At 44.8% G+C, this 20,413-nt stretch overlaps 1 protein-coding gene across 1 annotated transcript in view; it reads right to left on the minus strand.

Annotated features, from left to right (window-relative positions):
• RCAN2 (regulator of calcineurin 2) overlaps positions 1–13,197 on the minus strand; it is a 170,501-nt gene extending 157,304 nt beyond the window's left edge. The window contains exons 1-2 of the mRNA XM_073335794.1: positions 13,085–13,197; positions 795–1,021 (exon numbers count right to left, since the gene is read on the minus strand). Of these exons, the coding sequence (XP_073191895.1) occupies positions 795–1,019 (225 nt within the window). The 5' untranslated portion in view covers positions 1,020–1,021; positions 13,085–13,197. The remainder of the gene's footprint in view (positions 1–794; positions 1,022–13,084) is intronic.
• Positions 13,198–20,413: the final 7,216 nt, after the last annotated feature.

Raw genomic sequence — 20,413 nt, forward strand, 5'->3', positions numbered from 1 at the left:
GAGATTCTCCATCCGGGGCGGGGGGGGGGAGAATTTATGTGTCGCCACCCCAGTAACCTTAACTACCAGGCTGGGTATCCCTGCAACAGTCAGCCAAGCCTAATCCCAGATAATTATAGAAGTATATCAATTTTGTTTTAAAACCAGTCTCCCTCTAACCATACCCCAATCTGTGTTTCCTAAGAAACAAGAATCCCACACCTCCTGCACAAACCTTTTTCAACCACAAACCCTGCTGCTCAGCCATCAGGATTCTGGAGGATTTTAAAGGGTTCCAGTTCAGTTTTTTACAAGCATAATTATAGCACTATAAATATTTTCAAATTTCCACGTAACTAGCATAGTTGAAGTTCAGCAAAAATGAAACCCGGGGGGGGGAGGGGGAGGGGGGATACACACCACCATTTTCCACTTTCCCAGGTGAGAAGTTACTTCAGATCAGAATTTAAAACATTTGTGAGCAATACAGGAAAGGCAGTGACATCACAGTAATGTGTTACCAGTGAGCAGGAGAAACATTCTTTCATGTGTTTAGCTTTGCCACCTCCACCATGTCTGCAGTGATAGTTGCTAGGATACATGTGCCCACATGTTTGGTGAGATTTGCACAAATGTTAACAAAACCCAAAACCTTTTTATGCACTATAGTTAGCAGGCAAGTTCTATTTAAGGAGTCAAATATTGGGGCTGACTGCTGTTGCCTGTTTCCACATAAGTAAAACAAGCATTGCACCATTGAAATGTTAACAAATACTTTCCATACTTCACATGTAAGTGGAAAAGTCACACCATACCTTACTGTCCTCGCCTTCAAACACAGATTGGTGGACGTTGCAAGCGAAGAGAGAGTTTGGGAGATCATTGAAATCAGTTATTTCATGAAAATCTTCCTCTTCAAAACATCTCTTTATATCCTTGTCTCTGTCTATAGAGTAGAGCAGGAAAAGTCCCCCATCATCCAGAATACAGCCATAGTGACCAGGGCCTCGCATTCCAAGAAAATACGATTCTCCCCTCATTCCTAATGGCATGGAGAAAATATGATGGTTAGTCTATAAGGCTTTTAAACCATACACACAAGTCTCTACAGGAATTAATTCTTAGTCCTAGAAGAGAGACTTGAAATCAAGCTGAATCTGAAAGTCACTTTCACTAGACAGCAATGCAATAGCTTGAGCTGGAAACCCAGGACACCACCATCAACTTCAATAAGATTCAAACCAAAGTTTTAGGACCATGTCTGCATTATAAAATCATAGAAGTGTAGGGCCAGAAGGGACTTCAAGAGGTCATCTAGTCCATCCCCACACACTGAGACAGAACCAAGTATTCCTAGGCCATCTTTGACAGGTGTTTGTCTAACCTATTCTTAAATACCTCCACTGATAGGGATTCCACAGCTTCGCTAGTTAAGTGCTGGAATTGGTTAACAATCCTTGTAGTTAAGAAAATCTTTCTAACATCTAACCTAAATCTGCCTTGCTGCAGATTAAGCCCATTACTTCATGTCCAATGAAGGTAGGACAAGGAGAACAATCAATCACTGTCCTCTTTATAAACAGTCCTTAACATATTTGAAGACTGTTACCAGGTTCCCCCTCTCAATCTTCTGTTCTCAAGACTAAACATGCCCAATCTGTTTAACCTTTACTCACAGGTCAGGTTTTCTAAACTTGCTATTTTTGTTGCCGTCCTCTGGATTCTCTCCAATTAGTCCACATCCTTCCTGGAGTGTGATGCCCACTTCTCCAATTTATCAAGATCATTTTCAGTTCTAACCCTGTCCCCCAAAGAGCTTACAACTCCTCCCAGCTTGGTGTCATCTGCAAAGTTTATAGACACTCTGCACTCTATTATCCAAGCCATTAATGAAAATATTGACTAGCAGCCTACAAGAGGCCTAACTGTATATTAAACATGATAAAATTCTAGGACATATCCATAAGTTTGGCATATTATTTATAATATTCATTATCATAGCACTTGGCAGCCCTAGTCACAGACCAGGACCCCATGGTGCTAGGTATTGTACAAACACAGAACAAATGTAGCTTTCTAGACGTTTACAAGGAACTCCTCCAAAGCATGAGGGCCAACAAGGGAGAATGCACAAAGGTGCTCGTTTGAAAATTTAACTAGTTGGAGACAGAAGCTAGTCATCAGCGGATCAGAAGTGGGAGTCAACCTCTCGATACAGAATGAGAGACTGGAGTGAGGCTATGCCACAAAGGGCCTTGAAAGTAAAGACATGGTTAAGGCCCCCTCCACTTCACAAAAACAAATGATCTAGTCACAGGGTCAAGGGATAGGGAACCCAATGATGGTGCATTGTAGTCTGGACTCCAGCTAGACAGAAGCAAAACTTCAGTGCGCTAATTCATTACAGTGTGTGTGTGTGTGTGTGTCAATCACACTCTCTCTCTCTCTCTCTCTCTCACACCCCCTTCAAAAAGAGAAGTTTGCAACCAACAGTTTCAAAATTGATTTAAAAGCAAAAAAGTTCTTTAAGGATGGTTCCAAATTTCAAATCAAAATAAAAAAGGTAAAGCGCCTCAAAAAAATGATATTATCGAAAGGCTGAAAGGAGCAGTACATATAGCTAAGACAACACCCTGTTATTCTACTATTTCCATACAGAATAAACTTGCAGCCGAATTTAAGGTTTGCCGTAGAATATATGTCCTGTTGTTCTAAGCTCATTAACACTTTCTTTAAAGGAGTTTTAACAAACATTGGAGGGGGGGGGAAATAGACTTGAGAATATGGCTTTGGATCAGGACCCAAGAGGAGACATCCAGATTACTTAAAACAATTAACTATATGCAAGTGGTGTAGGAGAAATTATCTTTTCTGAAAGGAAGTGGTTAGAGGGCTACATTTACATAGTTTGTTCAGATGTTTCCGATTTGCCTTGTTCTCTTGCATACTACTTGCTGTTCCTTGTTAACATTTGTAACTACTGATGCAACTAAAACTCTTAGGGCTAAATTCTGCCCAGGATTATACTATGTACAACTCCACTGTGATATTTAGAAACAATAGCCTTCCAAGGGAAGCAGTGGGGGCAAAAGACCTATCTGGCTTTAAGATTAAACTCGATAAGTTTATGGAAGAGATGGTATGATGGGATAACATGATTTTGGTAATTAATTGATCTTTAAATATTCATGGTAAATAGGCCCAATGGCCAATGGTATGATGGGATGTTAGATGGGGTGGGATCTGAGTTACTACAGAAAATTCTTTCCTGGGTATCTGGCTGGTGAATCTTGCACATATGCTCAGGGCTTAGCTGATCGCCATATTTGGGGTCAGGAAGGAATTTTTCTCCAGGGCAGATTGGAAGAGGCCCTGGAAGTTTTTCGCCTTCCTCTGTAGCATGGGGCACGGGTCACTTGCTGGAGGATTCTCTGCTCCTTGAAGTCTTTAAACCACGATTTGAGGACTTCAATAGCTCAGACATAGGTAAGAGGTTTTTCACAGGAGTGGGTGGGTGAGATTCTGTGGCCTGCGGGGTGCAGGAGGTCAGACTAGATGATCATAATGGTCCCTTCTGACTTTAATATCTATAAAAAAAAACAATCTCAATAAGTAACATGAACCCTTCAGGCCCAATCTGCCATGACTATACCCCTGGTATAACCCCACTGGCTTCACAGGCTTGCACAACATACAATTATCTTACATCAAAGAGAGAGCAAAAGTGGTTATTGGTGGGCGCATCTGACTAAGAGAAAGCCTTTATGTAGAAGAATCTAAAGTCGCCCCCAAAAGTCTCACTTTCCCTCCTTCAAAGAAAGACTCTTGCCACAGGGAGCTGCTGGCCCTTTCTCTGCAGCAGAAAGAGGCTCCAGGAGTGGGGAAGCAACAGGATGTTACACTGCTAAAAATAGCAGTGTGGAAAGGGAGGCACTGCTTGGGTAAGTAGAGAGGCGTGTAGGGTACATACCCACAGGGTTCAGGAGTGTCTTTACTTACCTAAGCAGTCCCTCACCATCTATACTGCTATTTGTACCCATGCTACGGGGGGGGGGGAGGGGATATTATATGTTCTCTATGCACAAAAGAAGCATACAGTGTAGATGTACCTTCAGGGTAATACTGTAGGGGCCCAAGCTAATTACTGTACCAGGCCACTGGATATTGACACAGGCAGCTCAGGAACACTGGGGTCAGACAGTCATACTTTGTGATGTTTGTACGGAGCGGTGCCCAGTGGTACCAAAACCTGGTGTACTGACCACCAGTAGTCAACCTAACCTTTGCCAATAGTCTGTGGAGAGCTAGCTGGTCACAAGGTCTTGGCTCTCCTTTGTTTATAGGTGCTAAATTACATTAAAAGGCAGCTAAAAATAGATTAAATACTTTCCTAGTATTACTGTTCCATGCAAGCAATTGCTATGGTTTCCACGGGGATGTTATGTGAGGGGAGGTGCCTCTGTAAGGGAGCAAAGAAATCAAATGTAACTGTAGCAGTGTCAGATATATAGGGTGTCAGATCTTAAGCCACTCTTGTACTGAGTCATCCTGATGTCAGGTATTTGAACCGTGCATAGGGATGTGCAGAGATATTTTTTCTGAGTCATGCTAAGGTTAGAGCAGGTATGTCCAATTAGCTTGAATTTAGGAGGGTCTCTCAAGCAGAAGGAACAGGAAATCAAAAGGGCAGGCAAGCTTGGGGAGAAAGCAGATGTTTGGGGTTTTTTTGTTAATTAAGTTAGCAATAAAAGCAAACCCCCTGAAGGGGATTATTGTTATATCAGGTACCACCAGGTGATGATGTTACTCAGTCTTCCAAGTTCTTTTTCTCTGTTTGTGAGACAATGATCCGTCTTAGAAAGACGTGTGCTGTTGTTGGTTCTGTTATGCAAGGTTCTATCCAGAGGTTGCTGTATGAGCAGCAGGAGAACTTGTGTTCCGCTGACAGACCCCGGTTGTCAGTGGGCGGGATCGAACCTGGGACTTCTCGAACTTAGTGCATGAACCTCTACAGCATGAGCTAAAAGGCTGTAGCTACAACTGGCTGTTAGCTAAGGCTGTAGAGCAGACTCATTTTATCTCTCTCTTTAAGTGGTCTCTGTGCCACTAGATGGGACAGAACACCACACCCAGGAGATGCGTGGGTTACACTTGCTCTCTGCCTTGACCTCCAATTGGAGTAAATTCTTAAGACAGAGCTGGTCTCTGGGTCGGTGTTGAGTTGAGATTCCTGAGAAGGGATTGTCCTGCATATTTTGTAACCACCTCCATTCCAGGACTGCTGCTATAGATAAAACAAGGTACACTTAAAATATATCCAGACTCCAAGCCACTGATTTCTTCTCCACTAAGAAACCAGCCAGCAAGGCTCTGATATCAGCTGCCATTAGGCAGAGGGATAATAGTATCCGCTGTCCAGGATGCGGGGAAGTGCACCTATACACAGTCTTCACACACACACACACACACCCTTAACAATTGTATGCAATGTTATTGTAAAGCTCTGTGTCTGCTCGAAAGCCTGTGTTTCTCAACACCAGAAGCTGGTCCAATAATTACCTCACCCACCTTGTCGATCTAATATCCTCGATAACTCTGTAACCCAGAACTGCTTGGTATGGCACTCTGTCCCCCTCTAGTGATGCCTAGGCCAGCTAGAGACTGATGCGTGCTACAACCCTGGCTAACACACCAATATATTTCAGCTCAAGCGTTAAGCTCAAGAGGTCCCAGGTTTGATCCCAGCTGCCGCCAACCGGGGTCTATCGGCATTACAAGTCGGGGCTTCTCTGGAATATCAACTGGGAAGTCTCTGAAGCATTATCAGGGCTAAATAAAAGTCCTCAGGAAACACAGATTTGCATGTCATCTGATTGGCTAACATATGGATTCAGCTGTAGCCATTTAAGATGTGCATATGTGATTTGATTTGTCAGCCCTTGTTCCAAATCTGAGTTTTCTTGACCTCTGCGTAAACAATAGAAGAATTTGCTAACCCTTCCAATGACTTCTCAGCCATTCACAAGCCGAGATTTTCTCATCCATGTAACCCTAGGAATCATGTCATAATGCTGGATTATGTTCATAACAAAAAGATTGTGTGGTTATCAAACATCTGTTTTGTTTTAGTATTTACTCAGCCACTAAATATATTTATCACCTCAAACAAACCTGTGCCAGAAACAATTTCTTGCCAATAACTCTGTCAAAGCATTTAATAATAAATACCACACAAGTATGTACAGCTCATGGTGTCATCAGAAACCTCTTCCCCCCCACAAAAAAGAGAATTAATTCCTTATAAATCACTGAAGTCCATCTAACTGGTTATTTTTAAGCAGGTATATTGGTATAATATAGTAACTGGGCCACATTCTGATTTACACTAAGGCCCCATTCTATTGCTTCTGTCAAAAGTTATTTACTACCACGTCACACAGCTCTGTAAATGTAAAGAAGGCCTGTAAGGCTGCTGGCCTGTCTCCCCAAACCCATGAAGGACTCACCTAGAATCTTCCTCTGGGCCAGCCTTTTAGTCTTTAGTCACCAAACTTAGGCAACACACCAAAACAAAGCTGTTCTTCAGCCTGCCACAGTTCCCAGGGGCTTTTCCTCTTGCCGCTCTCACTGTCAAATAGAAAGTGTTTCTTCCTTTCAATTCCCCTGCTTGGAGCCCATCTCCTTCCTGCAGCTACCTTCTACCTGAACTCTTTCAGTCCTTTATATAAAACACCTGACCCCTTCCCAGCCATCTGATCATCCAACTAGACTGTGTGACTCCAGGACCCCGGCCCTTAAAAGGTCAGACCACCCTATTACAGGGCCTTACTGTAAGTGGGAATCAGACCCATTATAATTTAAAAAAAAACAAACAAACATTGAATTCAAATTTGGCCCCAAATTTAGCTTTTATATAAACAAGCTTTTAGAAACACCTAAGATAACAAAAATTATACTTGATTAATTATTCAGAATTCCAATAGGAGTAATTTTCTGAAAAACAGCCTCAGATTTAATGATCCAAGCATGCTGTGACCTTATCAGAGAATCCACTGAATCTTATTGCCTGGAATCTTGCTGAAGTCAATGAGCCTTTGCTTGGGCATTAGGGCCCACATCCCATTGCAGGACCCTTGCCTATCTGAGTCTGAAATGTTAGGTCAAATTCAGAGGCAAGTCTGAGTGCAAGTTCATACAAGTTTCATCTTCTTCTGGCTTCTTGATATGTAAGTGAGTCTCCTTTAAATCAATGCAATTTGTATCCCCCTAAACATCATTGCTGAGTTTGGCCCTTGGTTTTAATTCTGGGTATTAAACTACAATACTCAAAGGGTCAACACTGCAAACATACATAAACAGAGCATTTATGTGGAGTGTGTGTGTGTATTAAACCCATGTGTGTGTTAAACACATTCCTAACCCACAGAATGGTAGTACAGGCCCCTTGCCACTACGCCGTTAGCATATGGACCACACAAGTGGCCACTGCCCTTCCACGTCCTTTATATGGAGTTTCCTGGCCACTATGTTTGTGTGCACCCCAATGCTCTGCTCCATTCTGACCTATTCTAAGCCAACCCAGACCCTACCATCTGGGTGCTCAAGTGGTGCAAAAGCCCCTATCACCCTCTTAGCTCAGTGATTCCTCATAGCTGAAGGGGTTCAGAGACTTTGTGAAGGCCCTCAGCATCAAGATGAATTATATCACCCAAAATCCTCACTTTCCTGACCCCTCGTTGAAATTCTAGTTGAAAATTCTCTCCTGGTTCTTTCTGGCAACTAGGTTGTGGATCTATTTAACCATTCAAAAAGTATACTGGTTCCTGGAACTAATGGCTCTCCAGCAAAATCAGTAGAGGCCAGCAGGAATCAATAGATACCAGTTGATTCATTCTACTGGAATTGCCACTAAGGGCATTATGACATCAGGACAACAGAGAATGACTTGCGAGTCAAAGACTGAAAATACATTTAAGTATATATTATTATGAAATTAGACCCTGAAGTAAAGCAGTTAAGCACACACTTAAAGTTAAGCACATGCTTATATGCTTTGCTGGATGGACTTAAGTATATGTTTTGCTGAATTGGGACTCAATTACCACCATTTACATATCCATTTCTACACTATATTTATGGAAATTAATAATGTATTTTCTTAGAAACTGCTTTTCTGTCTTAAAAGAGTTTTTAAAAGGTCCCTTGGGGACATATTCAAGTTATAACTAAGGATCTCTTGAAACTGCTAGGAAGCATTTCTTTCTTTTTTTTGACCAGTGCTGCCAGCCATGACAAACTACATAACTAAAAATAGAATAACGGAACAAAATGCTACTAATGAAGAAGGTTTAAATATAACCAAAATTGCAAGTGACTAAATAGATACAAACCTTCTGGGAAAACTAATTCCACAGAAAATGAGAAAAATAGAAAAACCAAAAATAAACCAAAAGTTGCCGTCTTGTATCTAAAAGGAATGAGCGAAGAGCAGGGGGCCCATTTCTGCTCCTACTGAAGTCAATGGCAGTTTTGTCTTCAGGCAGCGTGTGTGAGATTTTCAAAGCGTTGTTTGCAGTGTTGTAGCCAGGTTGGTCCCAGGACAGGTTGGACACATTAGCAATCTCTCTGAGAATTTTAAATGCATTCAACGTTGGCCTAACTCTGCTCTCATTAAAGTCATTTTACCAGACACGTGAGCGCTGGCCTAAATCAAATTCCCACTGACTGCAATAGGAGCTGAGTTAGACCAACACTAGAGAAGTTGCCTTTGTGTTTCCTTATTACGCCAAAATCCCAGTCCCACAATCCCTACCATGGCAACACTTCTGTTGGCTTCAGTGGAACTTTCACCAGAGCAGAGACAGACGAATTGGACACAAAGTGACAACAGGAACGGATTGCCGCAGACAAAGAAGCAATATAGCCTGTATTGCACTCAGGTTTATGACTGCTCCCTCTAGTGGCAATAAAAATGTCTAAAATCACATCCGATGAAGTGAGGGTCTGCACATCACATTGTGGGATCACGACTGTAGTTTTGCTTTGCTTTTTAAAATATTGATACGGACACACATGGTGAAAAAGTAAGGCTAATAAATCATATCTTTAAGAAAAGAAATTCAAGACAATCTTATAGAATGATAACCATCCAGGCAGTCTTCTATCACACTTTCATTACAATTTGGAAATTAAAAACTGAAGCCATTCAAAATATAAGAGTTTGGAGATACTCTCTTTATAGATGCCATGGCTGGTACATAGAAGAAGTTTACAAACCAGGCACCATCATATGGGTGTTATCAGTGTAGCCATCAGTGTTCTTAATACAGTTGGGGACAAACCAAAACCCAGGATACAAACAGAGCCCACATCAGAGCCATAAATTTTAGGAACAGAAGCTACTCATCTACTCTGATTCCTGTATATCACAAGCCATCAACACTACCCAGCACCTGTAGACTATGGATTTCCTGGCCAACCTCCAGAAATTGGTTCTGGAGTTCTTCTGGTCAGGACTGCACTGGGTCTCTGCAGGGGTTCTCCATCTGCCCCTGGAGGAGGGAGGGCAGGGCCTGAAGTGTCTCCGCACTCAGGTCCACGTCTTCCGCCTCCAGGCCCTGCAGAGGCTCCTTTATGGTGCAGGTAGTCCGGCGTGGAGCGCATTGGCGCACGCCTTCCTGCGCCGCCTCCGAGGGCTCCGATATGACCGGCAGCTCCTTTATCTCCACCCAAGGGGTCTTCCGCGAGACCTCTCCGGGCTGCCGGTCTTCTACCAGGACCTCCTCCGGACCTGGAAACTGTTCGCAGCGACCAGGTCCGTGGCGGCCTCCCTGGGGGAAGACCTCCTCGCGGAGCCCCTGCTACACAACCCCCAGCTCCGTGTGCAGGCGGCGGAGTCCCCCTCGGTGCGCCAGAGGTTGGTCCTGGCGGAAGTCACCAGAGTCGGAGACCTCCTGGACTACGACCGGGGAGACTGGCTGGATCCCCTGACGCTCGCTCAGCGCATGGGGCTCTCCAGACCTCGTACTGCCCTGCGCGTACTTCAGGAGGTGAGGGCCGCCTTGCCGCCCGCTGCTTGGGTTTACCTCGACCGGGTCCTGCGAGAGGGCGCGCCCCACCCACCCTCCACCCCAGGCCCTCCGGACCTTTTCATTGGGCCCTTGCCCCGTGGACCCGACCGACCCCCCCACCCCTTCACCGTGAGCCGGCTGCGTGAGCTGCAGCCGGTCCGGTTCCAGACCGCGCCAAAACGACACCTCTACACGCTCGTGCTCCACACCCTTCATGTCCTCACCCTCGCGTCCCGCCCTGACACAAAGTGGCGGGACCTCCTGCCACCTCTAGAGGGTGAGGAGCCCCGGTGGGCCAGCCTCTATTCCACCTTAGTGCCGAGGCCCGCCGGGGATATCAGTTGGCGGCTCCTTCACGGGGCCGTGAGCACGGGCGTGTATTTGGCGCGGTTCACCTCCATTCCGGACACCTGCCCCTTTTGCGGCGTGAGGGAAACCCTGGCGCACGTTTATCTGGAGTGCGCCAGGTTGCAGCCCCTATTCCGGCTCCTCACCAATCTTTTGTTACGGTTTTGGTTGCACTTTTCTCCTCACCTTCTCATCTATGCACTCCCTGTCCGTGGCCCCACTAAGTCGCGGGACCTCCTGGTCAACCTCCTCCTGGCCCTGGCTAAAGCGGCCATCTATAAAACCAGGGTGAGGAGGTTGGCCGATGGAGTCTCCTGCGACTGCGGGGCCTATTTCCGCTCCTCTGTCCGTTCACGCCTCTGAGCGGAGTTCCTCTGGGCGGCGTCCACCGACTCCCTTGACGCCTTTGCGGAGCGGTGGGCGCTGTCCGGGGTTCTCTGCTCGGTGTCCCCGTCCGGTTCCCTTCGTTTGACCCTTTGACCGCACTCCCGTCCCTGGTTTTCATTAGTTGTCCCCCGTAATTAGTTGGTTCTCCAGGCCCTGTGGATCTCCCCCTTAGGCTGTGGGGGGATCCTTTTGTAGTGGACGAGCTCTGCCCGCCCACGTCCTGGATTCCCAATAGGACCTGTAGACTAAACCCAACAACCAAAATTAGACCATGGTATTACAGCCCACAGGAGCCTAGGCTATTGTGTGCCACAGGCAGAGAATAGGAGGTACTGAGATGCACCAATGCCCCTGCAATAGCAGGGAAATTATTACATGAGATACTTGCCAGGATTATTTGGGTGTGACTCACATTCCATACTGCAGTGGAAGGCAAAAAAACCTCCAAGGTCATTGCCAATCTGACCTGGGGGAAAATTCCTTCCTGACCCCACACATGGCAATTAGTTAGACCATGAGCATGTGAGCAAGAACCAGCCAGCCAAGCACATTGTTTGGCAAAAGATAGAATCAAATACATCAGACAGATGGGCCCCAGCCTCCTCAAACTGGGGTAAGGGAGGGGTCACCTGTCCTCGGTTCTTACTGCACTGAAGAAACCACAGAGCCAAGTTTACAATACGTATGGACATATTTCCCACTTAGTAACCATCCACTGAGCAAAACAGAAGGTTAGTTTGTAGTTCCTGTGACAATTTCCCATCTACACAATGGTCTTAGACCTCAGACTCTCAGAGGATGATGTTGTATTCACTGTGAAAGCGTACTGGTTTTGTATTCTTACTGGTTTTGTATGTTTACTGAAGCAACAGAGTTGCTTGGGAGTAATGCTATGATTTTAAAAGAACAATGCTTAATTATTCCACAGAGCAACCTCTATGAACAAACAAAACTGGAGCAAGTTATTTTTCTATATATAGCTACAGAAGACTATGAAAATCTAAAATGTGAAATATAAGCCATGCTAACAAATCCATACAAACATTATAGAATCTGCCACTTTTATTTTTAATCTAGTTGCTGAAAACAATAAATGTATGAAGAATTTATGGACACAAACTTAGAAGGTGATGGGGAGTGAAAACTTTCTTAAATGACTACTCATGGATCCAGGAGAAAACTGCTTGCTGAGATGACAGTTAACTAGAGGTCTGATAAAACCGTACTGGAATCCTAGGGCTGTCTTTATAGCGGCCTCTCAAAACCGCAGAGTCCCTTTGGGAGGGGCATGGGGTACAGGTTTCATTGTACTTCCACACTCAGAAGCAACACAAAGCGGTCAGAACAGGTTTGTCGTCACTTAATTTCCACTGATTTTTATGTGAGCCGAAAGGTTTAATTCAGCACAGCAGAACCCCCTTTAGCATCTCCCATATTTGGTTTTATCCAAATCCTGTGTACATCTCTACACCCCAACATGAGACACTCCTTCATTTGTCAATTCCCCATTTAACCAAAATTCCCTCCACCCCAAAGAAGTAACTTATCTCCAAACCCCTCAGCAAGCCCCCTTCGCCCTGAATTATCCAAACACCCCTCCCTTTATTTGCAACATACCAAGGCTGTACGCAGTACTCCACACGCCCCCAACAATACCTGCCCCCCAAAGATCCCCCAATCCACCCCAGCACGTTTCTGACAGCGCAGCATGGCTTGGTCCTGTGGGGGCTGTAGCGCTTGATGGGTGTGCAGCGGGAGGGGGGAAATCACGCGGGGGCGGCCACAGACCCAGCCAAAACAAAATGAAAAAAATTGAGCCGGGTCCCCGAGGGGCTCCCTACTACCTTGCCAAAGTCGCTGCTCCCGGATGAGGACACCCCCACCCCACACGCGCCTGGGAAAACCCCCAGGCGCCTGGAAGGCTCAGAACGCCCCTGCAAGGGGCCGGGGTCCGCGGGCACGCAGGGAGCCCCTACCGGAGCCCTGAGCGGAGAACTGCTGAGCCCCCCAAGCCGTGACACCAAGCGCTGGGCACGATCCATGTCTTGCTCCCCCAGGCAGCGGCACCCCCTCCGCTGGGGGCACAAGCGGGATCGCGTTCTCCTCCCACACCCGGGAAGAGCAGGAAACTGTCCCCCTCCCCGTGACAGCATCCCTCGGGGCTGTTATATAACGGGCTGGGGGGTGCGGGGGACATGCCCGTCCGGGGGGAAGGGGGGGGGGGTTCCTGGCAATTGCTACCCCCCGGGGAGGGGGTCCCCACGCTGCAAGGACACCGCGCAGCCTGCGCCTGAACTTACCTGCCGCGGCTCGTTTTTCCCTCCCCGCAGCCCCCGTGCACCGCCTCGGCTGCTGCTCCGCTCGGCTGGCGGCTCCGCCGAGCTGCCGCCCCCCTGACAAAGCGGCTCGGGGGAGGCGGGCTGGCCACAGAGGGCGGGCGGCAGCCGGGCCCAATCAGCCCGCCCGCGGCTCAGCCTCCCAGGCTGCGCGAGCCAATCCGCTCTCCGCCCTCCCCAGCACGCCCGCCGAGCTCGTGTCAACGCCGGCTGCTGCTTCAGGCTGGGCGAGAGGGGTGGGAATCGGTCAGCGCCGCTCCGCAGGTGGGTGGAGGTTTCTGCCTGCCCCTCCCTGCGCAAGGGTTCTTCCCCCTTCCCAATCACTTCCATACAGGCAGGGGTGTGGGGGTTCAAGGGGAAAACTCTGCCCACCAGGTGGAGGCGAGTTCAGGTTTCTGTGGCATCATCTGGCTCTGGGCACTGGAGTGTAGACAGAGCTTAATTTGTAATGAAAGGGGTGCCAGGGCTCAAACAGATTATTTTATTTTCATAAATGAGGTGGCAAGCCCAGAGGTGCCGGGGCTATGACCTGCCAAGTCTAGCGGTGCCAGGGCTGAGCCCTGGCAAGCCCTGGCACAAATTAAGCATTGCATATAGATCTCTGCTATGCCAGAACTCTCATTCTCCTCCGTTGGGTTCCCCTAGTTCAGTGTCATAATAACTAGGCTTGGGAGTATTAGACTTTTATCTGTGAATGTCAATTTCAGGGAGCACACACAAACTTCTGAAAATATCTATCCATTATAGCTGAAAAGGACCACCCTTGGTCTTATTATAAAAAGAAAGTCATTTAAGAATTTTGATCTTCTGCTTCCTTGGAAAAAGAACTGTTCCTCTTCCTCCTTTCTCTGCCATCTACATGTCTGAGGCTGCTAAAGCTTAAAGTTTTCTGTGGTATCTCCTTAATCCTATAAAATTTTATGGGGATGAAATCAATAAGGTTCTACAGAAATGGCTGTGAAAATCTATAAAATGTAACAGAATGAGATCATTCCCATAGAATTTTTTAAAACATCCTACAGAAATCTACAGAAACGAGATTCTCTGTTAAGTAAATATATTAAAAAATCCTATAGAAAGGTTACAATTCACTCAAGCTCTTTCCACTAACGGCCCTTAAGACTTGCTGTGGTGAATGAGACCAGAGTCCCATCTCAGACAGTGACCAGTAGCAGTGCCAGAAGATGGTGCAAGAAATCCTGCAGTGGATAGTTATAGGATAACAGTCACACAGGTTTCAGTGTAGGAGCCCTGTTAGTCTGTATCCACAAAAAGAACAAGAGTACTTGTGGCACCTTAGAAACTAACAAACTTATTTGAGCATAAGCCTTCGTGGGCTAAAACCCACTTCACCTGATGCATGCAGTGGAAAATACAATAGGAAGATATATAGATATATAGATATATATATATATATACACACAGAGAACATGAAACAATGGGTGTTATCATACACACTATAACGAGAGTGATCAGGTAAGGTGAGCTATTACCAGCAGAGAGAGAGAGAGGGAAAAAAAAACCCTTTTATAGTGATAATCAAGATGGGTCATTTCCAGCAGTTGACAAGAAAGTGTGAGGAACAGTAGGGGGCAAAAATAAACAAAGGGAAATAGTTTTACTTTGTGTAATGAAACATCCACTCCCAGTCTTTATTCAAGCCTAATTTAATGGTGTCCCGTTTGCAAGTTAATTCCAATTCAGCAGTCTCTCCTTGGAGTCTGTTTTTGAAGTTTTTTTGTTGTAATATTGCGACTTTTAGGTCTGTAATCAAGTGACCAGGGAGATTGAAGTGTTCTCCAACTGGTTTTTGAATGTTATAGTTTTTGACATCTGATTTGTGTCCATTTATTCTTTTATGTAGAGACTGTCCAATTTGACCAATGTACATGGCAGAGGGGTATTGCTGGCACATGATGGCATATATCACATTGGTAGATGTGCAGGTGAACGAGCCTCTGATAGTGTGGCTGATGTGATCAGGCCCTATGATGGTTTCCCCTGAATAGATATGTGGACATGCTGTCATATGTCCTGAAGCATGAGGTTTTAGATTCCTTTCAAAGTTTTGGTTCTTTGTTTCTATTTTTTAATTCTTACTATTGTGAGTGGATATCCTTGTAATCCATAGATTAATTATTATGATTTATTTGTATTGCAATAGCACTTCAGAGCCCAAGTCATGAACCAGGACCCCATTGTGCCAGGCACTGTACAACCAGAGAAGTCCCCATCCTAAAGAGCTTACAATCTAAATAGACATGTTCAATATTCTTTGAATTCTGCTAAGGTCTCTCAGCATTTCTTTCTTTCTCTATCAGTTTTAAACCTATAGCCTTTCCGTTTCATTGAATGTCCCCTTGTTTTTGTATTCTGAGGACGGGTGCACCCAATTTACTTTCTCTGCACCATTCACATGCCATATCCCTGTATCACGTCTCCTCTTTGAGGTCAATAATCCCGATTTTCTCCATTCATTCTTTACTGCCTCTTCCAGTTGAAGTTCATGCTTGGAAGAAAGTCAAGGTTCACCAGGCAGGGTTTTTCCCTTACCCCCGGGTACCTCCACAGAGGGGGCTGAGCTAGCCCATAATTAGGAAAATTGGGAACATCTAAGCCTGAGCTTTGGAAATGCTTTTGCAAGCATTTCAACATTATTATCGGGACAACTGGGGAGACCAACATAGGATTCCAGTGTTTAAACTATCAAATGTCTTTCAAATTAAGCACTAACGAGAGCAGAAACAATGACAGGGTTCTGAATATCCCCCTCTGTATGTATTCAAACATTCTCATTAGGAAAATTCCATAATAAAGGGCAATTATGTTTTAAAATATTTAAAAGCAATTCTGAGAAAAAAGAGCTCCCTGGTAGCTAATGAAACCTGCCTTTCGGAGATAATCTTGCCATTTACTAATTTGAACTCAAACACTATGTCTGCTCTGAGTAGCCAGGCTGTGCATATCAGAGTGCTGCAGGGAATCTTCCCACAGCCCAAGTATCTGTAGAGTATCAGGGAATCTCAGTGTTGAGGAGGAATCCCTGAACCAACCACAGAACAGCAGCTCCTTATAAGATCTATAGTGACCCAGTGCTGCTCACCCAGAACTCAATGAAAGTTTTGCTATTGACTCCAGTGGATGTAGGATTAGATCCAATGAACCAAATCCTGAGCTGCTCAGAACCTGCCACTTGCACTGCAGATAAGGCAAATACACTTCATCTCTCCGGATTTGATTTGCTGGGCCAAACTGTTCTCCAAGTTACACTCGTGCAATCTGAGTGACTTCAACAGAGCTGCATCAATATAACTAAGAAAAGAATTTGGCCCATCATGTTAATACGTGACCACCAGCAAAATACAACCAAGGACCCAATCCTGCAGTCTTAGCACATACTTCAGGGTCAGAGTTTTCTCCTTTCAGAAGAAGAAAGGGGTTTGTACCCCTGTCCTCCTAATGAAGCAGATCTACAAAGTTCCTGTCCTACATACTGGCTCTTATCCATCTCCGCCCCCTCTGAATGCCCCCAGCTTCCTTCATGGGCTGCTGAATTAGGAATCTTACTTAACGGAAGAGTCCAGAGAGCAGAGTGGGAAACATGGGTAAAATTAATGCTGACTGGATCAACATTAACTTACCCATGAATATTCCCTGTAGCTGGTTAGGGGGACTTCTTTATGCATGTAGTATCTACTGATGGCTTCTGCAGAATGCAATGAAGACAGCAAAATAAAACTGGGGAGGCAAGGGCTATCTGTGTCTTTTATTAGTCTGCAAAGCACCCTGCCCGCGATGGGAGGAGTGGGAACGATTAATAATGTTTCATTTAAATTTCGATACAGAAAGTCTGTCTCTCTGGATTAGCTGTATAATTCCAGTCCTTTAACAAGTATGTGTCAGTAAATATATATGGTAACACAGCCACTAGGATTATCGCTGCAGAAGCCACTAACAAGAAGTGACAATAAGTTCTAAGGCAACTGACAGAAGAGGCACAGCGTCAACATGTTCTGTCCATGAGTCCCCCAAACATCCTTTTCTCTTTGACATTGTCGAATTCCTGACCCAATTTAGAGCCCCCCAAAATAAAGACTTGTGTTACAGTTAACCCACAGTTTTGAAGAAAACTGAACTACTGTGTCTGCATATCTAGTGAGGAATGATTTTAACTAAGAAAAATGTTTGTTAGCCTTGATGCTTGGTAAAGTAAGAGGAACAAAGAATTCCAGCAACTTTTAAAATAATCTCTATTGCTAGCAAGGAAAGAAAGAATCTTTGTTCCACAACAAAGTTCATCCTGAAGCATAACAACAATTATCTCAATGAAAGGCTGTGGATTACTGTGCCCAGCTCTGGTTGACCATAGTATAAAAAGGATGTTGAAAAATTGGAGAGGTTCTCTTTTGTCTGAATTCCTGCTATGGTTTAAGATTGTTTCCCCCCGCCCCCATCTACTGGTTGCATCTTCTAGCCAAACTTATCTGTCACCACCAGGCCCAAATTAAAGAAGAGTTCTCTGAATTGTTAGCTGTGAATGCATCCCTTACCAAGACCTAAAGGGTCCCACAGTATGACATGGGGGATTGCTGACTGGGGAGGCAGGGATAAGAAAAAAAGAAAATCAATTTTCTGGTTGCTATAAGGTATTTCCTTTTCTGCTTTATGTTCCTATTCCCAGTAATCTCTCTCCACCACCACCCCCCCCCCAGTGTCTTGCATAACAAATTCTTACTGCTTCTATCTTGACTGGTTAACTCGTACAGTCCTTATAATAGAGGTGCCATCCCAGCACCCCCATCTCATGGTATAATGCAGTAGCTTTGCCTCAGTTTCCCCACATGCTAGTCAGACCATTTCCACTACAGATGTGGCTTAGTCCTCCAGCCTAATCACATCAGAAAGCTCCACCCCTTCCAGGGTAATTGAGCCCTTCAGTCAAAATCCACTAGATACACCAAACAAAAACAGCTTCATCCCAGCCAGCTCAGCTGTCAGCCCTCTTCCTGGCAGGTAGGCCCCTGCAGCTGCAACGTCTTGGCCTAAGATCAGGTTCCTGGGCTTTAATCACACCAACAATATGGTTCAGGTCTACCCTTCTACTGACAGGTTCAGGCATAATGCAGTGTCCAGACAGCTCCTAGCCAAACAGGCTTTTTACCCCCACCTAGGAGCAGCCTATGTGCCCTCTCTATCAGGCCATTACATGACTACCCTCCTTTTAAATCCCCCCTCCCAGGCTTAACCTAACACCTACCAACAGGTGTTACAGAGCAGGACAATTTGAGGCTGTCTGTTAATTAACCTCTTCCTGTCTAGTGTGGGGTTTGTGCTCCCCTTCAGTCCTGTGTGAGCTACATTATATACTGAAAGTGTTCCTGGAAGGGTGGAGACACCCCATGGCATACACATCCTCATGAGAACAGAAGGCACCACTCACTAGCATCACTAATGGCATTAGATCAGGTTGCTCATGAATGGCCCGTGGTTGCTGCTGCGTGTTTACAAGCAGCAGCCTTTGAGTTCTCAGCTGAACTCAACCAAATGTTTAGTTGCGAAGCTACAGCAAGTGGCTTGTCAAAATGATCTCCCAGGCTGATCTATTGCCTCCTCCCTAAATTGGTGAATGGGATATAATAGCAGCCAGTTATTCAAAGGAACCATCTGATATCTGCCTACAGCACATACAGTTTGTGGAGGAGTATCAAAGATGTCAGCTGAATCAAACCCAAACTAAGAATACAGTCTGTCCAGCATGTGGTTTCTAAACATCCTGCCTGCCTTTCTGGTACACATATTTCCAGCTCCTTTCAGGCTGGAGATCCTTTGGGGAGGAACTATATTTATTTCATCTCATGTACAGTGCTGTGTACATTGTAAGCTCTTAATACATAACCAGGCCCACTCCTGGTTCTTATATTCACAATGAGATTTATTACGAGTGACTTGCCCAGTATGTCCCAAACTGCAGCAAAAGATACAATATGAATAGGGCTTCTGTTTTGGAAGGTCCATGAATTTTATTTTTCGGGATTTATTTTTAGCAATGTTTAAATTTTATGTAGATATTCAAAAGTCCAGTGTTTTCAGGGCTTTCTTTTTGTATATACTATAATGAGTAATGTATATTACAAATATTACCTAGTGTAGTAATGTAAGACTGTAATGAGTAATCTCTTTGTGATGTTCCCTAGCGCACTTTAACATACCCTTTCAAACAGCAGTATATTAAAGTGCACTAGGGAAACTTTAGTGCACACCAGCAGGGTCTATCCAGACCAATTAAAGCACAACACATTAGTGCACTTTAGAAATCATACCCCTGTAATCCACATTACTGCTCCTTGTAGACAAGCCCTTTGAGACAAGTAACCATTTCCGGTGTTTTTCCAGTGTTTTTTAGATAAACACCAATTTCATTTTTTTTTTATCAGGGGTGTTTTATTGGTTAAAACCTAAAAATCAGAAGCCCTACAAACACAATGGGTCACTGCAATGTAACCTCAATCCAAACATTTCAGACTTGTGTGCCTACCCTAAATGTAGACACCATCTGCACAATGATCCTGACCTCAGACTCTCAGAGTTGTAATCTATGTCTAAAAGGAATGAGCAAAAAGCATTTCTGCTCCCATTGATGTCTGATTTCCACAGGTGCCAAGCAACTCTAGAACCTGCAGGTACAAAGAATATCATTATGGTGTCTAAGTGTAGATTTAGTTGCCTAAATTTTGAATTTTTTGGTCAATCTGATTAAAGATAAAAACTACTAAGAAGACATTTGTAGTACAAGTATTGTTTTTTCATTTATGCCCATTAGTAGGTCAACAACAAGGGAAAGGCCTAAGCTGCAAAGTTCAGATCATGTCTGAGAAGTGAAGGTCTGTGTGAATTTACAATGAATTATTATTATTATTACTTATTTGTGTTGCAATAACACTTAGGAGCCCCAGGCATTGAGCAGGACCCCATTGTGCAAGATAGGTTTGGTTCAGAATGATGTGGATATCTTTATGGTTGCCTTTGCCAGTGAAAGTGCTTCAGGACCTACTGACCCGAACTGGAAGCCTTTGGAAAAACATCCTAAGAGACATTTTGGCTTACACTGGGAGATCATTTTCTGAATTGCTCTGCCTCTGTTTCATTGCGTGAAACGATGATCCGTGCTTTTAAGTTTGTATCTGTTTCTTTCTTTCCTGATATCTTCATTCATTATTAGGATGATACCATCAGAGGGTTGCGTAGGACTGAGACTCACTCAGCAGATGGGTCTAACAAATCTCTATTAAGGCA

The sequence above is a fragment of the Lepidochelys kempii genome, chromosome 3, assembly GCF_965140265.1.
Source record: "Lepidochelys kempii isolate rLepKem1 chromosome 3, rLepKem1.hap2, whole genome shotgun sequence".
In the NCBI taxonomy this organism is placed as follows: domain Eukaryota; kingdom Metazoa; phylum Chordata; order Testudines; family Cheloniidae; genus Lepidochelys; species Lepidochelys kempii.